Source organism: Peromyscus eremicus, chromosome 14 (genome assembly GCF_949786415.1).
Source record: "Peromyscus eremicus chromosome 14, PerEre_H2_v1, whole genome shotgun sequence".
NCBI lineage: Eukaryota > Metazoa > Chordata > Mammalia > Rodentia > Cricetidae > Peromyscus > Peromyscus eremicus.
The window spans coordinates 1,395,380-1,419,878 of record NC_081430.1 but is presented as its reverse complement, the minus strand read 5'-3'; the positions used below and the strand labels follow the sequence as shown (position 1 = coordinate 1,419,878).

Below are 24,499 nucleotides of genomic sequence, written 5' to 3'. Positions count from 1 at the left end.
TTCAGAGTGCAAATCTTGGAAATTAACAAAAATCCACTAACCTACCATCTAACTTCCTTAATAATCCTGACTGACAGATAAAATTCATTTTCCACCTATCTAGGTATAGAAGAAAACAATCCTTTATCAAACTGAAGAGAATTGTAGACTAAGAATTTTTAAGAAGGGAGTGAGAAGCACCTTTGACTATATGAACCTGGTATGACGCAGGCACAGCCAATCCCATTAGGCCAGGCTGGGAAGATGCGAGCAGGCTTGCGATGGGTATACCTGGTCTGATATCTCAGTATCAAAAGGCAGCAGAGAAGAAACACACAAAGGCCAGTCCTGGCTGTGCTTCCTTCTCTCTCACTTCTGGAAACTTAAGTCCCAAGGGCCATTGACCAGTCATCCAATTTCCTGTGGAGTTATAAAGCTGCAGGAACCGGAACAGCACACTTCACCTAAAGGACGGAAGCCTTCCCCCACTCTGCTTAGTCATCAAGCTTCTCAGGCCCCTTATTGCTGCAAAGGGACTGCTGAATGCATAATAAACAGAAAGGCCTGGAAACATCTGTGTGTAACAAAAACACTGGGCATACACACATGAATGAGTTTTTCTAATCTAAGAAAACCCAATTCACCTAGCAACCAGCCATCCCCAAGCCATCCCAGTAGAGAATAAACATAAGTTCTTCGCCTTTGTCCTGCTTCCTCTTCTTTCCATTAAGTGCTTTTAAGGACCCACATCTTCCTAAGGACTTGAACTCTTAAGCTATTTTGGATACAACCCTTTCCTTCCCCTGTCCTGCGTCCAATCTTTCTCCACTTCAAGACCAACCTTCGATTCTATGGCATCCAAGTGACATTCTCAGGAAGCTGGGACTCCTCCTCTCTACAGTGGTTCTTAAAGCAGCAGGGGCAAAGGGTGGCAATGTGTGGAAGCAAGTGAATTATAAAAGTGTCCAAGAACAGGTGAGCTTCTGAAATTTGGAATTTAAAATTTTCTATAATCCAAAACTTTTTTAAAATATAGGGTCTTGCTATGTAGCCAAGGTAGCCTGGCACTTTCTATATAGATTAGGCTAGCCTTGAACCCACAGAGACCTAACTGCTAGAGTGCTGGGCTTGTGCCACCATGCCTTGTTTCCTTGGCAAGCTTTTTCTGTAACCTACTGAAAAGGCTCCCTACTTCCTATAAAGTTTACATTACTTAGCAAAGAGTCAAGGTCCTTCTGACTTATACCTACCTGCTTCTCAACTCTTATTTCCCTCACCACCCTGAGCTTGAAGCATGTGGATGCAGTAAATAATGATCATATCAAAGGTACACTGCTCTCAGACTCATCCACGAAGAGTTTTCCTTTCTCTCTTTCCTCTGAAATCCTTCTCACCCCTGAAGTTTTTTCTTTATGCCAGGCTGCTGGGTAATAATTTCCTCCAAGATTAAGACATTCCATCCTGCAGGAAGCTCGTTAAGCAGGAAGGTAAACAATTCAAAATAGCTCCAGGAAGTCCCTGAAACTGACTAGATTCTTTAGGCCCCAATAAAAGCTAAGAGTCCTCTTAGAAAGAGGAAGCCAAGTTGCAAAGAAAACTCTCAGACAAGACCAGCTACTAGACAAGCAGAAATCAGCTGAGTTGCTTAGAAGAGGTTTAAACCAACTGAAAGGACACTCTCCAGCCTGCCGAACTGCCTGCAGGCTGAGCAGTGTGCTCCAGGTTTCCCAGCTTTTGTGAGCTGTCACCCATGCTGGAGTCCTTGGTGATGCAGCTGTCTTTGAGTCATTTCTGCTCCTAAGGAACCTCTCACCCATATTCCTGTAAGTAACTCCAATTAAACTCACTGGTTCACCAAGTTGGACTTTGGTGGTATCTGAACTTTGGTCTGTCATGGATTCCCTATCTGGGGTGGGGGGAGGGGGGAAGGAGACAAGTGTGTTTTGTCTCCCCAGGAAAAGTTTTGTCACAACACAAGGTAATATTTACAAAAGGTGCCAGGTCAGGAAGATTTCCCCTGTTCCCAGAGCACAGGGACATGCCACACAACCTTTTGATACAGTGAGGAAGCCAAAGCTCCGGCCATGTGTGCCAGCAAGGAGAACACAAATTACCCTAAGTCTGCCCTACCCCAGGGGTTTGCTTTCTCACAGAAGCTTGGAGTCTGAAGGATGAACCTTCTCCCTTACACTGAAGTTGATATCATGTCTCACTGTCTCCTCAGCCTAACCTTTATAGCACCTAGGTGTAGAACAGGATTTCATCCCTTGAATTCAATCACACAATATGCACTCAGACTCTGGATGTAAAAGAACTCAGAGCCATCCATGTATGTGAAGCAGATGCTTTCTCCAAAGACAGGGCCACAGATATCAATAAAGAGGATTATGAATATTTCAAAGAGTCATATAACATCAAGATGACATCCTCATGTGAGGCTGAGCTTGAATTGAAGCACTAAGGTTGAGTGTGGTCAATGAAAGGATTAGGTTGGTGGCAAGGAGTTCCTGACAAGTTAGTGGTAGCCTTTATCCAACCACTTTCAGTATTAGGTGTCACTATTAACCTTCCTGCCCCTGCAGTTGTCACAGTGGTTAATTTGGGGGACAGTAAGGCAGTGAGGTGCACAGACTGGGAACCGAGGAGCTTGACACGCTCTATTCATGTTCTGACTCCCACGCCTGCCCTTGCTCCTTGGCCTCTCGGGTTTGAGTAATCAGACAAAAGTGAGACTTCTGTGGCTCCTTGCCAATGAGGTAAAGTGATCCCCAGCCTCTTTTCCTAACTCAAGAGGATGCCAATAAGGCCCCCAATTCCACCTAAACTCTATACAAAAGTGATTTTAATCTGGGGAGCAGTAAGTAAATTATGAGTTTTGTGTGTGCCAACGCGTACTTTAAGCCATGTGAAGTCTGTCATTTCCAGGCAGCTGCTTAAGAAACAAAGGCACTTTGTACAGAGACACTCCCTAGTCCTAGAGTCATTTTACATCTTGAAAAGAAAAATGCAGAGGAAAAAAACCCTGCATTTAAGAAGGCATTCATGTTTCTTTAGGAACTGAAAAACTCTTCCCACAATTTTTGCAAAATTGTGGAACCTAAGATAGCACACTTCCTTTAGTTACCAAATTCAGCATTTAAAATATAAACATGAAGGATCAGAGATATACTCTGCAAATGTTTTATTGTGATTTGGGAGGGGGCCAAACACTGTCTTTCTCTACAGGAGAAATAAAAAAATCTCTAATTAAAAGTTTATAGATGAATTACCTTGGGATAGCGATTCTTCTTACTGACATGAAAATAGTACATGGGAAGGGCAGTGATCCATGTCCTTGTTTGAAAGCTCCTCAATTAGCCCAATATATGACAACATTAACATTTAAGTTCTCATTTATACCAACTCACAATGAACATTGTTTTTTCTGAATGTGGAAATCACAGTGCTCTTGAGCCTGATTGTGAGAAAGGGAGGGATTCCTTACCTTGAAAGTCATTATGAGATGAGTGAAATGGAATTCTGCTTCCAAATCCAGTTGGATAGTTACATTCTCCACGCCTATATTAAAACAATAAAGGAGATGGTGAGACCAATGGGGAAAGTCTGTGAACAGCTGACTTTCATTCTAAATGGCCTTTAAGCTCCTCATACAAATTCCCTCTTGTGTCTTGAACTAGAGTTCTCTTGAAGCTAGAGTTGAAGCTATTAATGGAGGTTCTTTGTACTTATTTTAGAGGTGAAGCAAAAGTCAGAATGATTCTTTAGTTTTCCATATATCATTCCAGAGTTCAGTTTACTGGATTTGCTCACTGCCACAAGACATCTGGCAGAAGGCCTCTCAATGCTTTTTGCTTAGGAAGCCATAACCACTGCCCCAACCCTCGAAGCCAAATGGGGGAAGGGAGCACATGTCTAGTGCACAGTAGGGGGTTGGTTTGAAGAGACACAGAAGAAACACAAATATTCCCTTTTTTCTGAAGTGACAGGAAAGAACGCAGGCAAGTATCATGTGAGTTAGTACATGCCAACTCAGGGAAACTCACCCTTGATGGTAGTAACCTTTGGTTACACATCTACACCTGAAAAACAATTTTCTTTACCAAGGAGGCAAAGAACAGGTCAGATAAAGAAACCTGTCCCTGAACAAAACTTCTTCCCTTTCAGGGGGAAAGCCTAAACAAACAAGCCGCTGCACAGTGCATGGTGCCCTGAGGGCGAGAAACCCACTTGAACACACTAAAAAAGCCACTGGAATTCCAGGGATAAGAAGCACCTCCCCCAAGGCCCTAAGGTCCTCTAAGATGCCCCCTGGGTTAAGAGGACTGTTCTTTTTTTCCAGTAAGAAGATGCCTCTAGGGTCCATCTTCCCAAGCAAAGAAGTCTTGAGTGCAGGAAGACAGGAATGTGTCAGAATGAATCATGTTACAGCTGGTATATTTTCAGGAAGTCAGTGAGACCTTTTGAAATAAACTCGCCTGCTGGAAAAAGGCCAAGTCGACCGAGGGGGATAAGTGGTCACTGGAACGGATGTGAGTTAGTTGGAATGTTAAAGAAAAACACCATAATCATAGCCATGAGCCTTATCTAATTTACTAAAAAGAACCATCTTACAAAACTACTCTAGGCATTTCTTTCTGAGCTAAGCAACTATACATTTCTGCGCTTCTGGACTTTTGAAATAATGTGAAGCACCAAGCAAGACTAGCACCATCCCTGTAACAAAGGGACTCTCAGCAGTGTGTCCCTAAAGCACATTCCATTTAGAGTCACAGCCTGGTAAAGCCGGACCGTTGCCCTTTTTCCTCTTAATATGGGAAGAAAAAAAAATCTGCAGAGAAGAGAACATGATTATTTTACGGTGTATCTGATTTGTTAGATTTGAGAACAGATCCTGTGACGAATAAGAAAAGTCACTGTCATTCCTGGCTGACTGAACTCAACCTCACCCTCTAACCACCCAGCACCCGCAGGGCACACAGAAAAGAGATAAAGTCACAATCACAGAGCGTCCTCAATTGTGAACTATCAGACAACAGAGATGACAAGGTACAGGGACAATTGGTGACTTTCTGGTCGCTGAGCCCTATCTGTTTAATCTCATCTACCCTCTGTGACAAAGCTCAGACCCCACTGTTTGCAAAATCTTTCTGGCATTTGGGATCTTTTGTTCCCCTCAAAGCTATTGAAACGAATGAACTCCTGACATCATTAAGAAAAACCTTTAATCACATTAAAAGCTATTTTATCATTTCTTAACTAAAATGAGGACATGCTTCTCTCAATATCCAGGAAGCTTTGTATTTCCACTTCACTGTAGGTCAGGAAGAGCTCCCAGACCCTGCTCATAAAAAGTTTATGCTGTTTCTGCAGTCCTCTGGGACTCAGATTGATAGAATCTTTTTTCACACTGGACTACCAACCATTATATTCCCTTGTAAAAACAACTCATTCTAAAAAGTTAATCTTCATGCTTTCTGAGGGCTCACCTTTCTCTCTCAAGCAAGTTTGTAACCAATAGGATTCTCAAGACTGACCAATGAACAAGCAACCTTCCCTAGAAACCAAGTCCGTTTAGAAAACCTGCAATTCATATAGTCAGTTACAGAAAGTTATAAAGGAATTCCTCATAACAGAGGGGACAAATGACAAGTGCCTGCAGACACCTAAGAACTCCTGAGATACAGGAATGAGGAGATCTAGTTGTTTCCAGGCTGTTTATGACCAAGCTTAGGTTCACTTCTGCAAGGACTTCTTCCATAATTTAAAAAAAAAAAAAAAAAAAAAAAAAGATTTAATGAACTAAAGCATGCACGGCAGCAGCATATACTTGTAATCCCAGTAGCTTAAAAAGACTGAGGTAGGAGGGTTTCGAGTTTGAAGCTAGCCTGTGCTTCATATAAAAAGCAACAAGTTGTTCCAAAAAAAAAAAAAAAAAAGTATCTAAGATCTAATGTTACATGGCTAACTAACCAATACAACAATTTTCCTATATTCCCTAAATTTTACACAGCTTTGGTTTTATAGCAACATTAACATATTTGATTGATTGATTAAGCTAAATGACAAAAAAAAAAGGGGGGCTGAATTCCCATCACTACTAACAAAGAGGCATGTTGATAAAACTATACAATCACGTCACAGTGCTTAGTTTATGGGATGATCATTTGTTTCATGAATCTTCTGTAGCTAGAAGGTTGGAGAGGGCCTAGGAGTTTGCCTTTTCTTGGGGGCTGGTAACAAAAACTGCTGCTATGTTCTGTGGAAGGCCTGAGTGTGCAGTCTTCCCATGCTGTCTCCTGACTCCCCTCAGCACACACCCACTCCCTCAGGGTGAGGCCTATGAACACGTATCAAACACTGCTTCCGGATGGGACATAAACTTCAGGAAGGAGGGCCAGAATTGACCAAGAAAGTTGAGTGCTCCAAATAGTATACTGCCAGGGGCTCTAATCACAGAATGAAGAATCCAATCAGTCACAAATACCCATGTGATCATGTCTTCCACTCCATGGAACTTGTTCCCACACCAATCACATACCGTTTTCAGATTGCCACCAAATCTTAAGGCGGTTTGGAGCAAATGTGGTGACCACATTTTCAATGAGATGGCTGTCAGGATTGAGGGCCTCATCATAAGGGTCTTGGGAATCACATATGAAGCATTTCTTGTCCTCCTACAAACACAACAGTTTTATGAGTCTACGAAACAATTTCAGTGAAAAAAAATCATTAAGGCTACAATATAAAAAACAAACGACTACCTTCAAGAAAAGTGAATGTGGAAAAATTATGTGATCTATGTCATATTTTTCACTTTTAAACTTATTGGGAAAAAAAAAAAAAAAAAAAGACTAGCCGGGCGGTGGTGGCGCACGCCTTTAATCCCAGCACTCGGGAGGCAGAGCCAGGCGGATCTCTGTGAGTTCGAGGCCAGCCTGGACTACCAAGTGAGTCCCAGGAAAGGCGCAAAGCTACAAAGAGAAACCCTGTCTCGAAGAAAAAAAAAAAAAAAAAAAAAAAAAAACTTATTGAATTGTCTAAAATGCTCTGGAAAATTATCTCCTCCTTTCTTACAAACTTAAGATCAAGAGTAAAATAGGGCATTGTTTCCATAAACTACTAATTTAATCAAATTTAAATTTCTAGGCTTAAATCTTAATCTCAGTAAATAGCTTACTGAGAAGTAAAATGCAGAAGAGGTATTAGAAAGTTTTTGCTGACATGATGCAAACTGAAAATTAGGGGGAAGGGAACAAAAAACAATTCAGTTGGCCCTATTTTCTAAAGCATACATGAAGAGACCATATATGAGGCAAAAGTATGGAGTCCTTGGGTGCCAAATTCTTAGTTTCTACTTACTTCATTCAAGGTTGGGGGTGTGAGCAGGCTAACCTGAAAGCTGCTTAGAGTATGGGGAGGAGGGCTGGGGAGGGGGACCTGGGAAGAGGGCTGGGGAGGAGGGTTGGGGAGGAGGGCTGGAGAGGAGAGTTGGGGAGGAGGGCCTGTGCTGTGATCAACATAAACAGGGAGCATTTCTGAGTATCTAAATAAACACAAACTAGAATGATGACAGACTTTGGTTTCCATAGAAGCACATTAATTTCTCAGTTTTTTTCCTGAATGGCAGCCACAGCGACTCCGGCATAAGATCTCTACTTTTCACAGTATATTATAGTGGACCATAAACAGAACAGTTTAGGGGTTCCTTTCCCATATGGAGCTTGGTCCTAGGCCTTTATTTTCTGGAATACAGATTATTTTTACATCTAAAAGTGATGTTAAGGCTGCAATATCTACAGACAAATATATATCTTATAAACAGAATCTGGTCAAGGGTGATATAAAGCCAATATACACTTTATTTTTGCAATTGTATTTATTTAATTAATTTCCTGCCAAAAATTATTTGAAGATGGGCGGTGGGGGGCAGGAACCCTGGAACAATCAGGGCAGGGATGCAAAGGGATCAGCAACTATAGTTCCCTGCTTTCATTTTATACCCACTCATTTCAGAAAGAGAGAAGACCTTGAGATCTGTGACAAGCACTCTACAGCTAATCATATAAACCAGAGTCTGGCTCTACTTGCTTTTAAGTGCAGTTTTCACTGTGGGCAAAGCTGATTTCAGAATCTGTGATTCATTGACAAAATGCCCTGACCTCTGAAGTAAATGTTAGCGAGACAGTTTAGGTGAAATGCTAATATTAGAAAAGGTAATTTTAATTGCCTTCATTAACTTGTAGTCAAGGAAACTAGTACTGAAGAACAATTACCAGAACTTAAAAAAAAAGTTTAATTATAGCTTCTCTACTAATCAGGAGGAAGCAGTCTAGACAGCTCTGTATAAACCTGGAAGCAAATGAGTGGAATCTACTTTACCACATTGTGACTCCATTTTACTACATGTGCTAAGCAAATCCCAGGTCACTGTCCTGATGAACCACAGTCACTCACAAGCCTGGATGGACTGAGAGGGTCCCGCATGTAAGAATAACACCTGTTTTTGTTAGAAGCCCCATTGCACTTACAGCCGTTTTGTTTTTCCCAGGGGGTGGGGGTTGGGTAAGACTGAGCAAAAGATTGTGCTTATAGATATTATATGGTGTGCTTTCCTTTATATTAGCTCTTATGTTAAGTATGGTTTCTGAAATCTAAAACCTGAGTCCACATTTAGAAGCAGGTTCCACCCAGAAATTTCATTTGGTCTTCCACCATCACGATGCCATGACAACCAGGGCATTTTTCAATAAGGAAGTGTGTCTGATTCTGAGTGAATCACCTCACAAGGCTTCAGTGCTTGGAAGGAAAGTCCTTGTACTCAAGTGAAAGATGAAAAATCCAACACCACAGATCAGTACACAAAGATGATTGAACCATCTTCAAAACACACTTTCAAAGGGGCTTGAACAAACGCAGCAACAACAACAACAACAAACAGGCAGGACCCTACAAGGCACAAAACAGAGGCCAAGCTCATCTGCAGCCTGGGCTTCCCCTACTGATGGTGGTGGCAGGAAATGTTTGGCGGATGCAACTGTGCAAACTGAGACTGGGAAGACAGGGTGAGCTACCAGGGCGACTCTGCTGGCTGTACTTCTTATCCGGATTGACAGCAGGATGTGGGGGCTCCTGGTCAGCCAGGAGGAGGAGGATGCAGCCCACAGTTCGTTCACTAGCCAGAGCCGCCTTACCTGCAGGTGGCTGACAATACAGTAGGGCTCTGGTTTGTGCAGTCCGCATGTCGAGGTCACTGAGAGTTTTTGAGCTCGGCCGATGAGAAGGTCGCCAGTGGCAGGGTAGCAGCTGCCTTCTGCACAGCCATAGCTGAACTCTGGTTCCTGAGCACATACTTGGGTACCCCAAAGGGCTACAGGAGGGAAAAGCGACAACGTTAGAGGGAAGGAGGAAGAAAGCATGGAACAAGCCAGAGCAAAAGAAAAACATCAGGAGAGGCAGACAGCGAGGATTCAGAAGGAAGGAGAAAACACAGAAGAGAAATGAGAGCAAGAGTGGCCAGGAAAGCCGGGACAAGAGAAGGGCGAGGAAAGAAAACCAGACAGGTCATTAGGTTTGACCTGTAGTCAGATGAGCGAATCATCTAGGAAATCCACCCGACTCTTTTGTCTACTCTGTTCTGCCCCAGACAGGCAGCCCCTTCGCGACCCGGCCACTTGGACATGCCTGGGCCAGGGCGCAGTGAGGTTGACCCCGCCACGCGCTGCACACCCGCACCCGTGTGCACATGACAGTGTCCGAATTCTCGGTGTGAGTGTGGGAAATCTGTGGGCGTCGGGACACAAGAATATGTACTCGTGCACGCGCCAGGGTCACCCGCAACCGCGTCGGGGTGAGGCATTGCGTTTGCTGTAAAAGCCGATTCCCTGAGCTAGAGGCGGCCGGTGTGTCTCTGCAGTTCGGCAGTGGCTTCAACACTTCGCCATTCCAGCAAAGCACCCCGGCCCAGCTCTTCATGGTACCACCCCGAGACAAACATCGATAATTAATTAAAGCCACATGGCCCCAAACTGTTCCCAAGACGAAGCCTGCTCTGGGCTCTGACACTTTCGTGCGTAATGGGTTTTTCGAGGATCCTCCGCAGCCTGCCCAGCCACGCCAGGGAGCCTGCCTTTGGCGGTGGGGAAACAGCCCGAACTGGTAGAGGGTGCAAAGCCCCGGAGCGATCGCCTCGGAAGTCCCCAGGACGCGTGCGAGTCTTCGACCACCACCGAGACGAGAGCTGTGGCGATCGATCCCAGATGCGTTATTTCCAAATCGTCCCTCTCTCCTGATCCCGCAGGGCTCTCTTCAAAGCAGGAGCGAACCAGTTTGGGGGTTTTCTTTCCTAATGCCCGAGCACCCCCCCTCCCAAACCCTTCGTCTGAGTTACCTAGGACACCGAAGGTGAACACCTGGAGCAGCCCCATGTCCGGTCTCTGCAGCCGAAGGGACGCGGCAGGGGAAGGAGGACGCCGTACAGAAGCTGCCTGCCTTCCTGTCTTCCTTTCTGGAGAGGTAGAGGGGGGAAAAGGCAAATGTTAAGAGAGAGGAGAGGGCCCTTCCATTTCCTGCAGCTCCCACAGAAGCGGAGTGCTGGGCCGAGGAAGGGGTCAAATCGTTCAGCTATTTTGTTCTCCTCACCCGGCTGGGCGAGCGCTCCAGCGGCTCCTGGCAGCCCACCGGCCCAAAGAAGGGAATTACAAACTTTCGCCTTGGGAGGAACCGAGGGAGGCGCCTCTGCTCATGCGCACACGGAGAGCGGGGGTGGAGGATAGGGTAGGGGGATGGAGGGGGCGGGAGGCAGCAAGTTGGCGGGGGGAGGGTAAGGGGGTGGGGGCTGAGGTTCGGGTCCCACCTCCCTAGGCGCCTTTTTTGTTTTAGGCAGTGTCTGCGGTCGCAGTAGGGCTTTGGTGCTTCCAGTTTCCAGCGTGGACCGGCGGGTTCACTCCTGGGCGCGCTTCCCGAGCGGAGCGCGTTGGGGAGGGATACGTTGGGGCTGGTCCTAGAGGTAGATGAGCAGGTCTGCGGGCAAAGGAGGCCAGTAGACCTACCGCCGACTCACACATTTACATTTGTAAGAAGTGAGTCACGAAGTGTGCCCAAGGCTAAGAACTCTGGCACCTAGCTCTAGGGGAAGGTGGGTTGGGTTAAGCTATTAGAAAGAGGGTCCACCTGTCTGGTTCTTAGGAACTTAAGCATCGTTTCCCGACATCTCAGGATGAAAGAGAGCTTTGCGTGGGTGCTACATGAGTGGTGTTCTCATATTTCATAGGAAGGATACCATTAGCTGCACATTTTTTCGCATGAATTTATTCTGGACATACCTACTAGTCTCTGCCACCCAGGACCTCATGGCTCTGAATTATCAGTCTGTCCAAACATACACAAAGTTAATAGCCCACATCTTACCCAAACCCAGGTAAGTTCTTGATTTCCTTTTCCCACCTCAGGGTAGAAAGGTTGACAGTCAGGAAGCTGGAGGTTTTTGATGAGACGCCCTTCTCGTTACTACAAAACTGCTAGTAACTCCACCATTTGCAAGTGTCGAGGTCAGATGAGGGCTCTAAAGAAGCCTCTCATAGCACTGTGTGGTTAAGTGGGGGTAACATACAGACCCCAAATCTTCCTAAGATGCCAATTCAGTTGCCTTAAAGCTTTCCTTAGTCCTGCCCGGATAAATGTTCCTGGAATGAGGGGAGTGTAAGTCAGTTGTTAGGCTAGTTTGATTGTTTTCCAGCTATCTCAAGAAGGAGTTGAGTGGCTGATTGGTCAGTTTTTAACTTAGCTTCAATTAGTTAGGCCTAGGGAAGTTTATAGCCATTAGACCATAGAATAAACTGTTTTCCGAGTTTAGAAATGTGTATTAATTATTCACCAAATAGCACTTACCTGCTGCAGTTTCCCCAGCCTCTCAGATGCTTGGGATCCTCTAGGACTCGCTGCACAGCCTGCAGGGCACTGAGAGAGTACCCTACTATTAAGGGTCTACTACTACAACGGAGGTCTATAGACATCAAGAGAAAAGTAGTCAAATGCAAATCTCTTTTCTCCTTGTTCAGCTTTTCAGGGCCCTGGACCAAAGTTTTATATTAGCTTTTCATATACCCCAGTTGCAAATGCCATTCCATTCAGTTCCTCTTCTCTGAGACTGTCCTTTGCTGCACTAGCAGACAATCCTCCTGCCACCTGCTCTTGGTCAGTGTCCTCTCTCTTTGCAAAGGATTAGTTGTCTTCAGCACTCTTCAAGAGACAGGCTGCTGTCCTGACCGCCTCAGTCACCCGAGTCAATTTAATACTATGCAAAAAAAGAAAGGGGGTTATTTGTGTTTGCATGTGGTGATTGTACACACCTGGAGGACAGCAGTTGAGGTCCAGTGTCTTTCTGAGTTGTTCTCCTTATTTATTGAGACAGTGTCTCATTGAGTCTGGAGGTCACCTTGTACTTCCCTCCTCTTATCTCCTAAGAGCAATGTGCTCACATAAGAACCTGCTGGATTCCTTCCATCTTTATTGGAAGTCAAAGGAGCCCTGACTTTACTTCAGACACCCCTATCCTCCAGATCTTCCTCTCTGCAGCCCAGGCTCTTGTCCTTGGGTTATCTGTTTCCTCACAGTTTCTTCTTTGCCTCACTAGAGTCCTACCTGCCTTCATCTCCACCATACTACACATACACACACAACTTGTGGTCCTCTTTAGGGGCATATACTTGGTGGTGATCGCACCCTTCCACTTTAAGACTCCTTTAGTCCTGGCTTCTAGGACACACTTCTGAATGTTTCTTATTGGATTTGACACTTTTCCATTTCTCTTGACCATCTCTGATCCCTTAAACACCAGTGTTCCTAAAGGTTATATCTTCATCATTTCTTTCCCCCATACATGTTCCTTCATATCCAGGGACTCAACCAACTGGCCTTGTTGAATCCACATTTGTCCCCAGTATCTGGCTCAGAATTTGCACCTGGTTTCTTACAGACCACCAATTAGCTCTGCTTTGCTGATGAATAGATACATAAAATTCGTGCAAAACTGAGCTCATCTCTCCACCCACCCTTAGAGAACAAGATAAGTTATTTCTCATTTGGATTATTTGTGCTATGGTTCACCCCTTACCTCCAGACAGAAACCTAGGCATAGCGCTGGCGTAACTAGTAGGGCACAAATTTGGAACTCCTTTATCGTTACAACAGTGACCACAGAGCACAGGGCTTTCCTGAATGTAACTGTATAAATCACATGTCAATGAAACCAGCCTAGCTTTTAAATCATGGATACATCTCTTTCGCCCTCTCCCTTGACCCAATTGTGAGGTCCTGCTATGATTTCCTAGCAACTAGCTAGCTGCCATGTCCCCCTTGGTATTGTTCTTATTTCCAGTTCTTCTCCTCTCCAGTCAGCTCCTCCTTAGCACTCACAGGAGTCTTCAGAGATACAGGCTTGATCATATTATCTCTTCTTCAAAAGCTATAGAGTACTTCTTTATGACTCTCTGCTCATGGGCCCTCAATAGTGACTTAGTTGCACTTCCACATAGCTTTTTACACACCCTTTCCTCTTCCAGCACTATGCCTGATGCTGCATATGTGACACAGTGCTGTAACTATGTGCTTACGTGCTTATCTCTCTCCCTGGAGACAATAAGGTAAGGACAAGTAAAATACCCCCCCCCCCCCAACACACACACACTGGCTAGAATACCACCAGGCCCATTATAGATGCTCAGTAAACAGTTTTTAATTAAACTAAAGACTAGTCTGTTTTTAAAACAGCCTTAATTCATGTATGTCCACCTCTTAGTTATCTACTATGAATTTGTTTCTGGTCAGAAAATATCACTGCCCACTTGAATTTGTGTTAGGAATACTTCCAAATTTTACACATGAACAAATTCTTGCAGCATGGATCAAGAACAGAGAGGGAAAACAAGGAAAAAGAGATCATGATAAATGAAGACCCCATGGGAATAGGAAGAAGCAAAGTGCTAGAGAGGTCCCCAGAAATCCACAAAGATACCTCCACAATAGACTACTGGCAATGGTCGAGAGAAAACCCGAACTGACCTACTCTGGTGATAGGATGGCCAAACACCCTAACTGTTGTGCTAGAAATTTCATCCAATGACTGATGGAAGCAGATGCAGAGATCCACGGTCAGGCCCCAGGTGGAGCTCCGGGAGTCCAATCGGCAAGAAAGAGGAGGGATTGTATGAGCGAGAGATGTTGAGACCAAGATTGGAAAAACCACAGGGACAAATAGCCAAACTAGTGGAAACACATGAACTGTGAACCAATAGCTGAGGAGCCCCCAAATGGATCAGGCCCTCTGGATAAGTGAGACAGTTGGATAGCTTGAACTGTTTGGGAGGAACCCAGGCAGTGGGACTGGGACCTATCTTTAGTGCATGAGCTGGCTGTTTGGAACCTGGGGCCTATGCAGGGACACTTTGCTCAGCCTGGGAGGAGGGGACTGGACCTGCCTGGACTGAATCTACCAGGTTGAGCTGAATACCCAGAGGAGTCCTTGCCCTGGAGGAGATGGGAATGGGGGGGTGGGCTGAAGGGAGAGCAAAGGGGTGGGGGAGGGGCAGGAGGAGGGAGGACAGGGAAATCTGTGGCTGATATGTAAAATTAAATCAAATTACAAGATAAAAAAATACAGATTAATAATTAGTCTTCTCTGATAGTTAAACTTATAGTCATGTTAAGTTTTCTAGGTATACATAGACATAATTCAATTAGGTAGGTAATCTTCACACACTTCAAAGACCTACAGAATATGGCATTTAAAATGTTTTAAAAACTTAGACTTTCTGAACAGTGAGACACATCTGCTCCTGGCAGCACCTATTTACTTCAAAGCAAAAGATGGGTGTCAAAGACACTCTGTATGGAGTTTATCTTCTTCTTGGAAAAAATAACCATTTGGGAAAGAAACTGTTCTTGCCTGGACTGCTTAAAAAAATGTATTGACTGGACATGCAGGACCCATAGGAAGATAACCACTGAACTTTGCTTGGCAAAATTGTGCTTCAGGTTCCTGCTTCACAGAGGAAACTGCCAGACATTTTACAGGACACAGAGAGAAGTGACTGAGAATCTCTAGGCCTGTGGGCTGAAGATAGATGCCCCAACTTTACAGAGGAACTTTGGATGACTGTCCAGGCTGCCAGCTGTCTCTGTCTACTCTCACAAGACTCCCAAAAGTTGCTTGCGTCCTTTTCCCATTTCTCAGGTAATATTATATCCTTCTGGGGTCTTTGATGTAGTTGAAGACTAGATAGTTATAATTTCCTTAGTTATGATAAAAGATAAGTTAGAGATGAAACCTTAGACTCACAAATATAGGATAGATAGACTATCTTCTTTAATTTTGCCAAATACAAATAGACTAGATATTATAAATAGACTAGATATTATAACTATAATTCTTGCTTGATAATTGTTTTGTTATATGTAATTTTACTATGTTAAAGTTAAAATCTTCCTTTTTGAAAAAAAAAGAAAAGGGGAAGTGCTGTGAATATCTGTATGCTGTGAATGTGTTGCTCTGATTGGGTGATAAATAAAATGCTGATTGGCCAGTAGCCAGGCAGGAAGTATGGTATAGGCGGGATAAGCAGAAAGGAGAATGCTGGGAAGTGGAAGGCTGAGTCAGGAGAAGCTGCCAGCTGCCACCACCATGAGAAGTAAGATGTAAAGTTACCGGTAAGCCCTGAGCCGTGTGGCAAGGTATAGATTTATAGAAAAGGGTTAATTTAAGATATAAGAACTGGATAGCAAGAAGCCTGAGCCATTAGGCCAAACAGTTTAAATAATAAAAAAAAATTCTTGCAGCGTATTATATTTTATGCAACTTCCTTGATTTCTGAAGATGTTGTAAGTTCAGGAGTGGATGTCTTGTTAGTAAGCCTGCTCAGGGCTTCACTCTGGGTCTCAACATGTTTACTCATACTCACCTGCCTCCATCCCTGGAGAGCTCTCTGATTGGGATTGGCAGATAGAATTGCAAATTATTGGCTATTTGTCTCAAAGAATGTGGGACAGTTATCTCCTGGAGGCATTTATTATTTCCCCTTGAAAATCTTCCACCAAGAATCATTTTCAAGGTCATCTTCATTTCACAGTATTTAAATGCCAAGTATGTGTCTCATCTTACATTCTGATTAACAGTGAAGCATCAAGGACTTTGCATTCAAGACTTTGATCTTTAGATAGGATATTTATATAAGCTTGTTCTTAAAAAAAGTATTGGATTTTTACTGCTTTGGAAATTAAATTGAAGTGTGTTTCTAGAGATTCAGAATTGATATCTCTCTCTCTTTCACACACACACACACACACACACACACACACACACAAGTTCTTAGGTCTTGCGTGTCTATTTTTAGAAAAAATATGAATAATCACACTTTATTTGGCTAAGGAGAAAAATAACCAACACCACCTGACTTACTTAATTTCAGGAATACAGAATTTCACTTACAAACCAATTCTTGTGTATTGTAGTTCTTACAACTTCCTTGGTTTCTGAACATGTTACAGGTTTGGGAGGCAACAGTCAGATGTCACAGGTACCTTTGTGCATACCCCTTCTTTGTGCATATGGTTTGAGGTATTTTAAAAGAGAATGTCTCCCATAGGCTTAAGTATTTGAATACTTGGTTCCCAGTTGATAGCACTGTTTGTGGAAGTTTAGGAAGTATGGCCTTGCTGGAGGAAATATGTCACTAGAGATGAGCTTTGAGATTTCATAACCTCATCCCATTTCTAGTTCCCTTTCTCTGCTTCCTGATTGGATTTGAAGATGTGATCTTTTAGCTTCCTGCTCCTAACACCATGCCCGTGTTTGTTGCATACTTTCTCATCATGACAAACTCTTACCACTGGAACTATAAGCCCAAATAAACTCTTTCTTCTATAAGTTGCCTTGGTCATGGTGTTTTATCACAGCAAAGGAAAAGTAACTACTATGTCCCTTTTATTCCATACAGATCACTACTCCACCGTGTTTTACAAAATGGCCTTGTCCCTGGGAACTCTTTGAAGGCAAAGTCTGTATTTTGTTTAATGTTGTATTCCTATCAGGGAAGTGTTTCTAGTGTATAATAGATATTGAATAGCATTTGTTGGATGAATAAATACACTGAATACTCTTTCTTTCACTGCTTAGAGATCACACAGGCACATTACTGTCATCCTCCATCATATAGAAAGTATAGACGGGTCATGGCATGCAGTGTCTCAAGCTTTATAATAGAAGTTGTTTTTGTGCTTGTGTTTTTTATATCAAGTCTCTCTTCCTCTGGCAATTTCCCTTGGATAACCTTGAGGTACTAGTCCTCTTCATTTCAGCCCAAATGTTCCAATGGTGTTCAGCCATTATGACCTTCATTCTTCCAGAGATTGGTTCAGAGATGGCTGTGAAACTCACATTTTCAAGTTACAGTGACTCTGAAATTGTGTATGTGTGTGAATTCCTAGGAAGAAACTCTCTCTTAGTCCTGTAACTTAGAGTTTTGTAGCTGTCATCTTGCAAAGATGGAGGCTGCTTGAGCTTGGAGTCAACACTGAAGAAAGCAGAAGATGTATCTTTTTTTTTAATAAAAAAAAGGGTTGTTTATTTATTTATTTATTTATTTATTTATTTATTTATTTATTTATTTATTTTTGATGTACATTGGTGTTTGGCCTGCATGTATGTCAGTGAGAGTGTTGGATCTTTTGGAACTGGGGTTACAGACAGTTGTGAGCTGCCATGTGGGTGTTGTGAATTGAACCTGGGTCTTCTAGGAAGGGCAGCCAGTACTCTTAACTGTTGAGCCATCTCTCCAACCCCTAAAAGGTATATCTTAAGGATCACCTTAAGGTGTCTTGATTCAGCTGTACCTGAAGTCAGATTCTTCCCTCAACTGCTTAGTATTTTTGGATGTATAACATGAGTGAGGAACAAATTTGGTCTTAACTTAAGATTTAAGCAGCTTTCTTTTACTGCAATGGAGCAGAGTTTATACTATCTGAAGCTGTCAAATCTTTAATTAATTAATTAATTAATTTTTAAAATTTATTTATTTATTACATTTTTTTTGGTTTTTCAAGACAGGGTTTCTCTGTGTAGTTTTGGTGCCTGCCCTAGATCTTGCTCTGTAGACCAGGCTGGCCTGGAACTCACTGAAATCCTCCTGGCTCTGCCTCCTGAAGTAATGGGATTAAAGGCATGCACCACTGCTGCCCAGCCTGTCAAACTTTTATTAACACTTCCTTATAAATGGCCATCTATCTACAGAGCATTGCAAAAGAGGTATCTCAATTGAGAGTACCCAAGTCTGCACAAGAATGCTTTAAGACAGTCACTAAAGTGGACATTTAGATATCATCCAAGCTTTTCAGGCTTTTGCAAGTCTGCACACCAGTTGCATTTCACTTCCCACGAAGATGGCAAGATCCAGTCTGGAATAACTTTCTTTTCTTTTTTTTTTTAAAGACTGATTGATTGATTGATTGATTGGTGCATCTGTGTGAGTGAATGTGCATTTATGTGTGCTAGTGCTGGAACTTATGTGCTCATGTGGACTCTACTTTGTAGAAATTAGAAGAGGGTGCTTGTGTCCTATCACTCTCCACCTGTTAATTTGAAGCAAGGTCTCTCTCTCTCTCTCTCTCTCTCTCTCTCTCTCTCTCTCTCTCTCTCTCCTTTTCTCTCTGAACTCAGAGCTGATATTTTCTTGCTAGGCAGGAAATTATCAGGCCCTAGTAATCCCCTTGTCTTGGCCCTGGGCAGAGCTGAGGTTACAGGGGTGGGCTGGAGTCGAATTGATGTGTAGATCCTGGTCCTCATGATTGCACAATAAGCTGAGCCATTTCTCCAGCCCACTTTCACTTCTTTTATGACAGTGAATTCCATCACCTTTTCCTGCCCCAAAGTTATAATCTTAACATTCAGCAAGAATACCACAGAAACCATATAAATGGGGCAAGTTTCTTCAGTTCACTGTTTACTCTTTGTTTATGGATTTGAGTACCTGGTTGCTAAGTTGGCTCTTTAAAAATAAGTCACAGAGACTGATGTCTGAGGTGGGGCTAGAAAGCTGTAGGAAGCTTTTTTAGGGAAACTTTAAAAAGTGGATTCATAAAGATTAACATAAATGTAGCTAGCTAAACACTTAAGACATGAATATAGCCATCAACTCTAGCTTAATGTGCTCTGGATTCTATCTTTGCTTTTATTCATGAGTGACTCACCATGTTTACTGAAAAACACCCTTAGAAGATTGAACAAGCAGCTAATTATTAACTATGTGGTGGATGCTAAAATTTACAGAGGAAAGCAACTTAAAATGAAGTTTAGTGGCTTCACCTTTTAAAACAATCCAACTAAATTTTTATTTTAAAGATAGTTTCCAAAAATTTTATTTGGGTTGTTGGGACCTGCCTTTTCCAGCTCTGTAAGATGCTAAAACCCATAAAAGGCAGAGGAAAAGATGCCAACTGTCCTTATTCCCATATCTAAAGTTTTAATTTTTCCTTTACTTTGTTTTTTAATCCAGACTTTGTCTTTATTTGAAAGGTTAAGAGCAGGCTTTCCATGTGCACCTGAATCCTCCTATGCCTCCCCACTGCTCCAAGTGCACAAAGGGAGTCCTAAGGAATGCAAAGACTTAAAAAAAAAACACAACAAATTCTGCCTATGGTTTAAACTAGTTGGATTCAGGGCATGTCTTTGTATCAGATGCTCAAAGTGACAGGTTGTAACCAAAAGAGTAGATTAGACTGCCATAGAGTTCTGGGTTGTTAATTATTACCTGGGGTCATTCAGTCTGGCTTTCATTAGCAAGCTGAACAGTCTGTTAACTATTTGTGGTTTATAGCAGAACAGATTATAATTCCCAGTCTAGTACTTGTTCCCTGGGAAAAACAACATCTTTGCCCTGAGTGTGCTTCTGAAGTGATAGCAATGTTAGTAGAAGCCATGTCCTCTCTCAGGCAGTGGCAGGCCTGCCCCACCTCTGCCATAATGCCTTTGGCCTTTTAGATGAGTTAAGGCTCTAACCACAGTACACCTGAAAGAAAGGGCTATCACTCTGGAAAGAGCATTTATTTCCTCACAGGTGCCCTGCTTGTTCCTGCTAAGGCTGTTAATCAGATTGAGGGAGGCCAGCCCACCTGAGCCCAGGGGCCCATTTTTAATCGCATCAGAAAACAGCCACTGCTATGTTTCACTCCAGAATTACATTTTATTTATCCATCCTTCAGTTGAGGACATCTAGATTGCTTTCAGTTTTTTACTTTTTTAAAATTTATTTTTTAAATTTTATATGCATTGTTGTTTTTGCCTGTATGTATGTCTGTGTGAAGGTTTCAGGAGTTACAGACAATTGTTAGCTGCCATATAGGTACTAGGAATTGAATCTGGGTCCTCTGGAAAAGCAATCAGTGCTCTTAGCCGCTTAGCCATCTCTCCAGCTCCCCAGTTTCTGACTAGTATGAATAAAGCTGCTATGAACATAGTTGAGCAAGTGTCCTTGTGATAGGATGGAGAAACCTTTGGAGTTGTAAACCAGGAGTGGTATAGCTGGGTCTTAAGTTAGATTGATTTCCAGTTTTCTGAGAAACCATCATATTGATTTCCAAAGTAGCTGTATACATTTACATTCCCACCAGCAGTGGAGGAGTGTTCCTCTTGCTCCACATCCTTACCAGCATGAGCATGTGTTTTTGATCTTAGCTATTCTGACAGGTGTAAAATGGAATCTCAGAGTCATTTTGATTTGCATTTCCCTGATATCTAAGGATGTTCAACTTTTCTTTATGTGTTTCTCAGCCATTTTAGATTACTCGATTGAGAATTCTCTGTTTAGATCTGTGCCCCATTTTTTAATTGGATTATTTAGTTTGTTGATGTCTAGTTTCATGAGTTCTTTATATAATTTGAAAACTAGCACCCTGTCAGATGTGGAGTTGGTGAAAATCTTTCCCCATTCTGTGGGCTGCCATTTTGTCCTGTTGATGGTGTCCTTTGCCTTACAGAAGCTTTTCAGTTTCATGAGGTCTCATTTATTAATTGTTGATCTTAGTGGATGTAGTATTGGTGTTCTGTTCAGGAAGTTGTCTCCTGTCCCAATGCATTTAAGGCTATTCACCAATTTCTCTTCTATCAGGTTTAATGTATCTGGTTTTATGTTGAGATCTTTGATCCTCTTGGACTTGAGTTTTGGGCAGAGTAATAGATATAGATTTATTTGCATTCTTCTGCATGTCAACATCCAGTTATACCAGCATCATTTGTTGAAGATGCTTTCTCTTTTCCATTTTATATTTCTGGCTTCTTTTATCAAAAATCAGGTGTCCAGGGCTGGAGAGATGGCTCAGAGGTTAAGAGCACTGCTTGCTCTTCCAAAGGTCCTGAGTTCAATTCCCAGCAACCACATGGAGGCTCACAACCATCTGTAATGAGATCTGGCGCCCTCTTCTGGTCTGCAGGGATACATGCAGGCAGAATACTGTATACATAATAAATAAATAAATCTTTAAAAAAAAAATCAGGTGTCCATAGGTGTGTGTTTTTACATCTCAGTCTTCAATTCGATTCCATTGATCAACATGTATATTTTCATGCCAATACCATGAAGTTTTTATAACTACAGCTCTGTAGTACAGCCTGAAATCAGGAATGGTGATACCTCCAGAAGTTCTTTTACTGTATAGGATTGTTTTAGCTGTTCTGGGTTTTTTGTTTTTCTATATGAAGTTGAGTATTGTTCTTTCAAGTTCTGTAAAGAATTTTGTTGGAATTTTGATGGGGATTGCATTGAATCTGCAGATTGCTTTTGGTAGGATGACCATTTTTATTGTGTTTTTTGTTTGTTTGTTTTCTTAAGACAGGGTTTCTCTTTGTAACAGCCCTAGCTGTCCTGGAATTTACTTTGTAGATCAGGCTAGTCTCGAACTCACAGAGATCCACCTGCTTCTGCCTCCTGAGTGCTGGGTATAAAGGCATGTGCCACCATGCCCGGCTTCATTTTTACCATGTTAATCCTACCAATCCATGAGCATGGGAGATATTTCAATTTCCTGATATCTTCTTCAATTTCTTTCTTCAAAGATTTAAAGTTTTTATCACAGGTCTTTCACTTGCTTGGTGTGTTAGAGATTTTATTGCTGTGAAGAGACACCATGACTATGGCAACTGTTATAACGGAAAAACATTTAATTGGGGGTGGCTTACATTTTCAGTTTAGTCGGTTATCATCATGCTACAACGTGGTGGCGTGCAAGCAGACATAGTGCTGGAGAAGGAGCTGAGAGTCCTACATCTTGACCTGCAAGCAACAGAAAGTGGTCTGAGTATCGTACTTAGCATAACTTGAGCATAGGAGACCTCAAAACCTGCCCCACAGTGACACACTTCCTCCAACAAGGCCATACCTACTTTAGCAAGGCCACACATCCAAATAGTGCCACTTCCTATGAGCTTATAGGGACAAATTACATTTAAGCTACCATACTTGGTTAGAGTTATCCCAAGATATTTTATATTATTTGTGGCTATTATGAAGGGTATTATTTCCCTGATTTCTTTCGCAGCCCATATTTCATTTGTATAAAAAAGAGATACGGATTTTTTTTTAATTTAATCTTGTATCTAGTCATTTTGCTGAAGGTGTTTATCAGCTGTAGGAGTTCCCTGGTAGAATTTTTGGGGTTACCTATATATACTATTATATCATCTGCAAATAGCAATACTTTGACTTCTTCCTTTGCAATTTGTATCCCCTTGGTCTCCTTCAGTTGTCTTACTGCTCTAGATAGAATTTCAAGTACTATATTGAATAGATATGGAGAGAGTGGACAGCTTTGTCTTATTCATGATTTTAGTGGAATTGCTTTGAGTTTATCTCTATTTAATTTGATGTTGGCTGTTGGCTTGGTGTAAATTGCCTTTATTATGTTAGGTATGTTCCTTGTATCCCTGATCCCTAAGACTTTTATCATGAAGGAGTATTGGATTTTGTCAAAAGTTTTTTTCGGTATCTACTGAGATGGTATGTTTTTTTTTTTTTCCCTTTCAGATTGTTTATATGATGGATTACATTGCCAGATTTTTATATGTTGAAACATTTCTGAATCTCTAGGATGAAGCCTAGTTGATCATGGTGACTGGTCTTTTTGATGTGTTCTTGGATTCAGTTTTTGAGTATTTTATTGAGTATTTTTGCTTTAATGTTCGTGAGGGAAAGTGGTCTATAATTCTTTCTTTGTTGAATATTTGTGTGGTTTAAGTATCAGGGTGACTGTAGCATTATAAAGTGAATTTGGGAATGCTCCTTCTGTTTCTGTTTTGTGCATTAATTTGAAGAGTATTAATATTAGTTCTTTGTTGAAAGTCTAGTAGAATTCTGCAATCAAACCGTCTGGCCCTGGGCATTTTTTTGGTTGGGAGATTTTTAATGACTGCTTCTATATCCTTAGGGGTTATAGGTCTATTTAAATTATTAATCTGATTCTGATTTAACTTTGGTAAGTGATACCTATCAAGAAAATTGCCCCTTTCTTTTAGATTTTCCAATTTTGTGGCGTACAGGTTTTTGAAGTATGACCTAATGATTCTTTGGATTTCCACAGTGTCTGTTATGTCCCCCTTTTCGTTTCTGATTTTGTTAATTTTGATATTCTCTCACTGTCTTTTAGTTAGTTTGGATAAGGGTTTGTCTATCTTATTGATTTTTTTCAAAGAACCAACTTTGTGTTTCATTGCTCTGTGCTATTCTCTTTGTTCATTGGTTTCAGCCTCAGTTTGATTATTTCCTGCTGTCTGTTCTTGCAAGGTGAGTTTGCTTCTTTTGGTTCTAGAACTTTCAGATGTGCTGTTAAGTTGCTAGTATGAAATCTCCAAATTCTTTGTGGAGGCACTTAGTGCTATGAACTTTCCTGTTAGCACTGCTTTCATTGTGTCCCCATAAGTTTGGGTATGTTGTACATTCATTTTCATTGGATTCTAGGATGTCTTTAATTTCTTTCTTTATTTCTTCCTTGTCCCAGTGGTCATTCAGTAAAAAGTTATTCAGTTTCCATGAGTTTGTAGACTTTCTGTTGTTGTTGAAATTCAGCTTTAATCCATGGTGGGGTTATTTCAGTGTTCTTATATCTGTTGAGACTTGCTTTGTGACTGAATATGAATTTTGGAAAATGTTCCATGAGGTACTGAGAAGAAGGTATATTCTTTTGTGTTTAGGTGAAATGTTCTGTAGATATCTATTAAGTCCATTTCATTCATAATGTCTGTTAGGTCTATTATTTCTCTGTTTGGTTTTTGTCTGGATGACTTGTCCAATGGTGAGATTGGGATATTGAAGTCTCCCACTATTGATGTGTGAGGTTCGATGGGTGATTTAAGCTTTAGTAGTGTTTCTTTTACAAATGTGGGTGCCCTTGCATTTGAGGCATAGATGTTAAGAACTGAAACATCATCTTGGCGGATGTTTTCCTTGATGAATATGAAATGTCTTTCCCCATCTCTTTTGATTAA

At 41.9% G+C, this 24,499-nt stretch overlaps 1 protein-coding gene across 1 annotated transcript in view; it reads right to left on the bottom strand.

Annotated features, from left to right (window-relative positions):
• Positions 1-10,730, bottom strand: part of Lamb1 (laminin subunit beta 1) — a 67,700-nt gene extending 56,970 nt beyond the window's left edge. Inside the window, exons 1-5 of the mRNA XM_059279129.1 lie at positions 10,618-10,730; positions 10,367-10,483; positions 9,171-9,346; positions 6,518-6,653; positions 3,464-3,537 (exon numbers count right to left, since the gene is read on the bottom strand). Of these exons, the coding sequence (XP_059135112.1) occupies positions 3,464-3,537; positions 6,518-6,653; positions 9,171-9,346; positions 10,367-10,403 (423 nt within the window). The 5' untranslated portion in view covers positions 10,404-10,483; positions 10,618-10,730. The remainder of the gene's footprint in view (positions 1-3,463; positions 3,538-6,517; positions 6,654-9,170; positions 9,347-10,366; positions 10,484-10,617) is intronic.
• Positions 10,731-24,499: the final 13,769 nt, after the last annotated feature.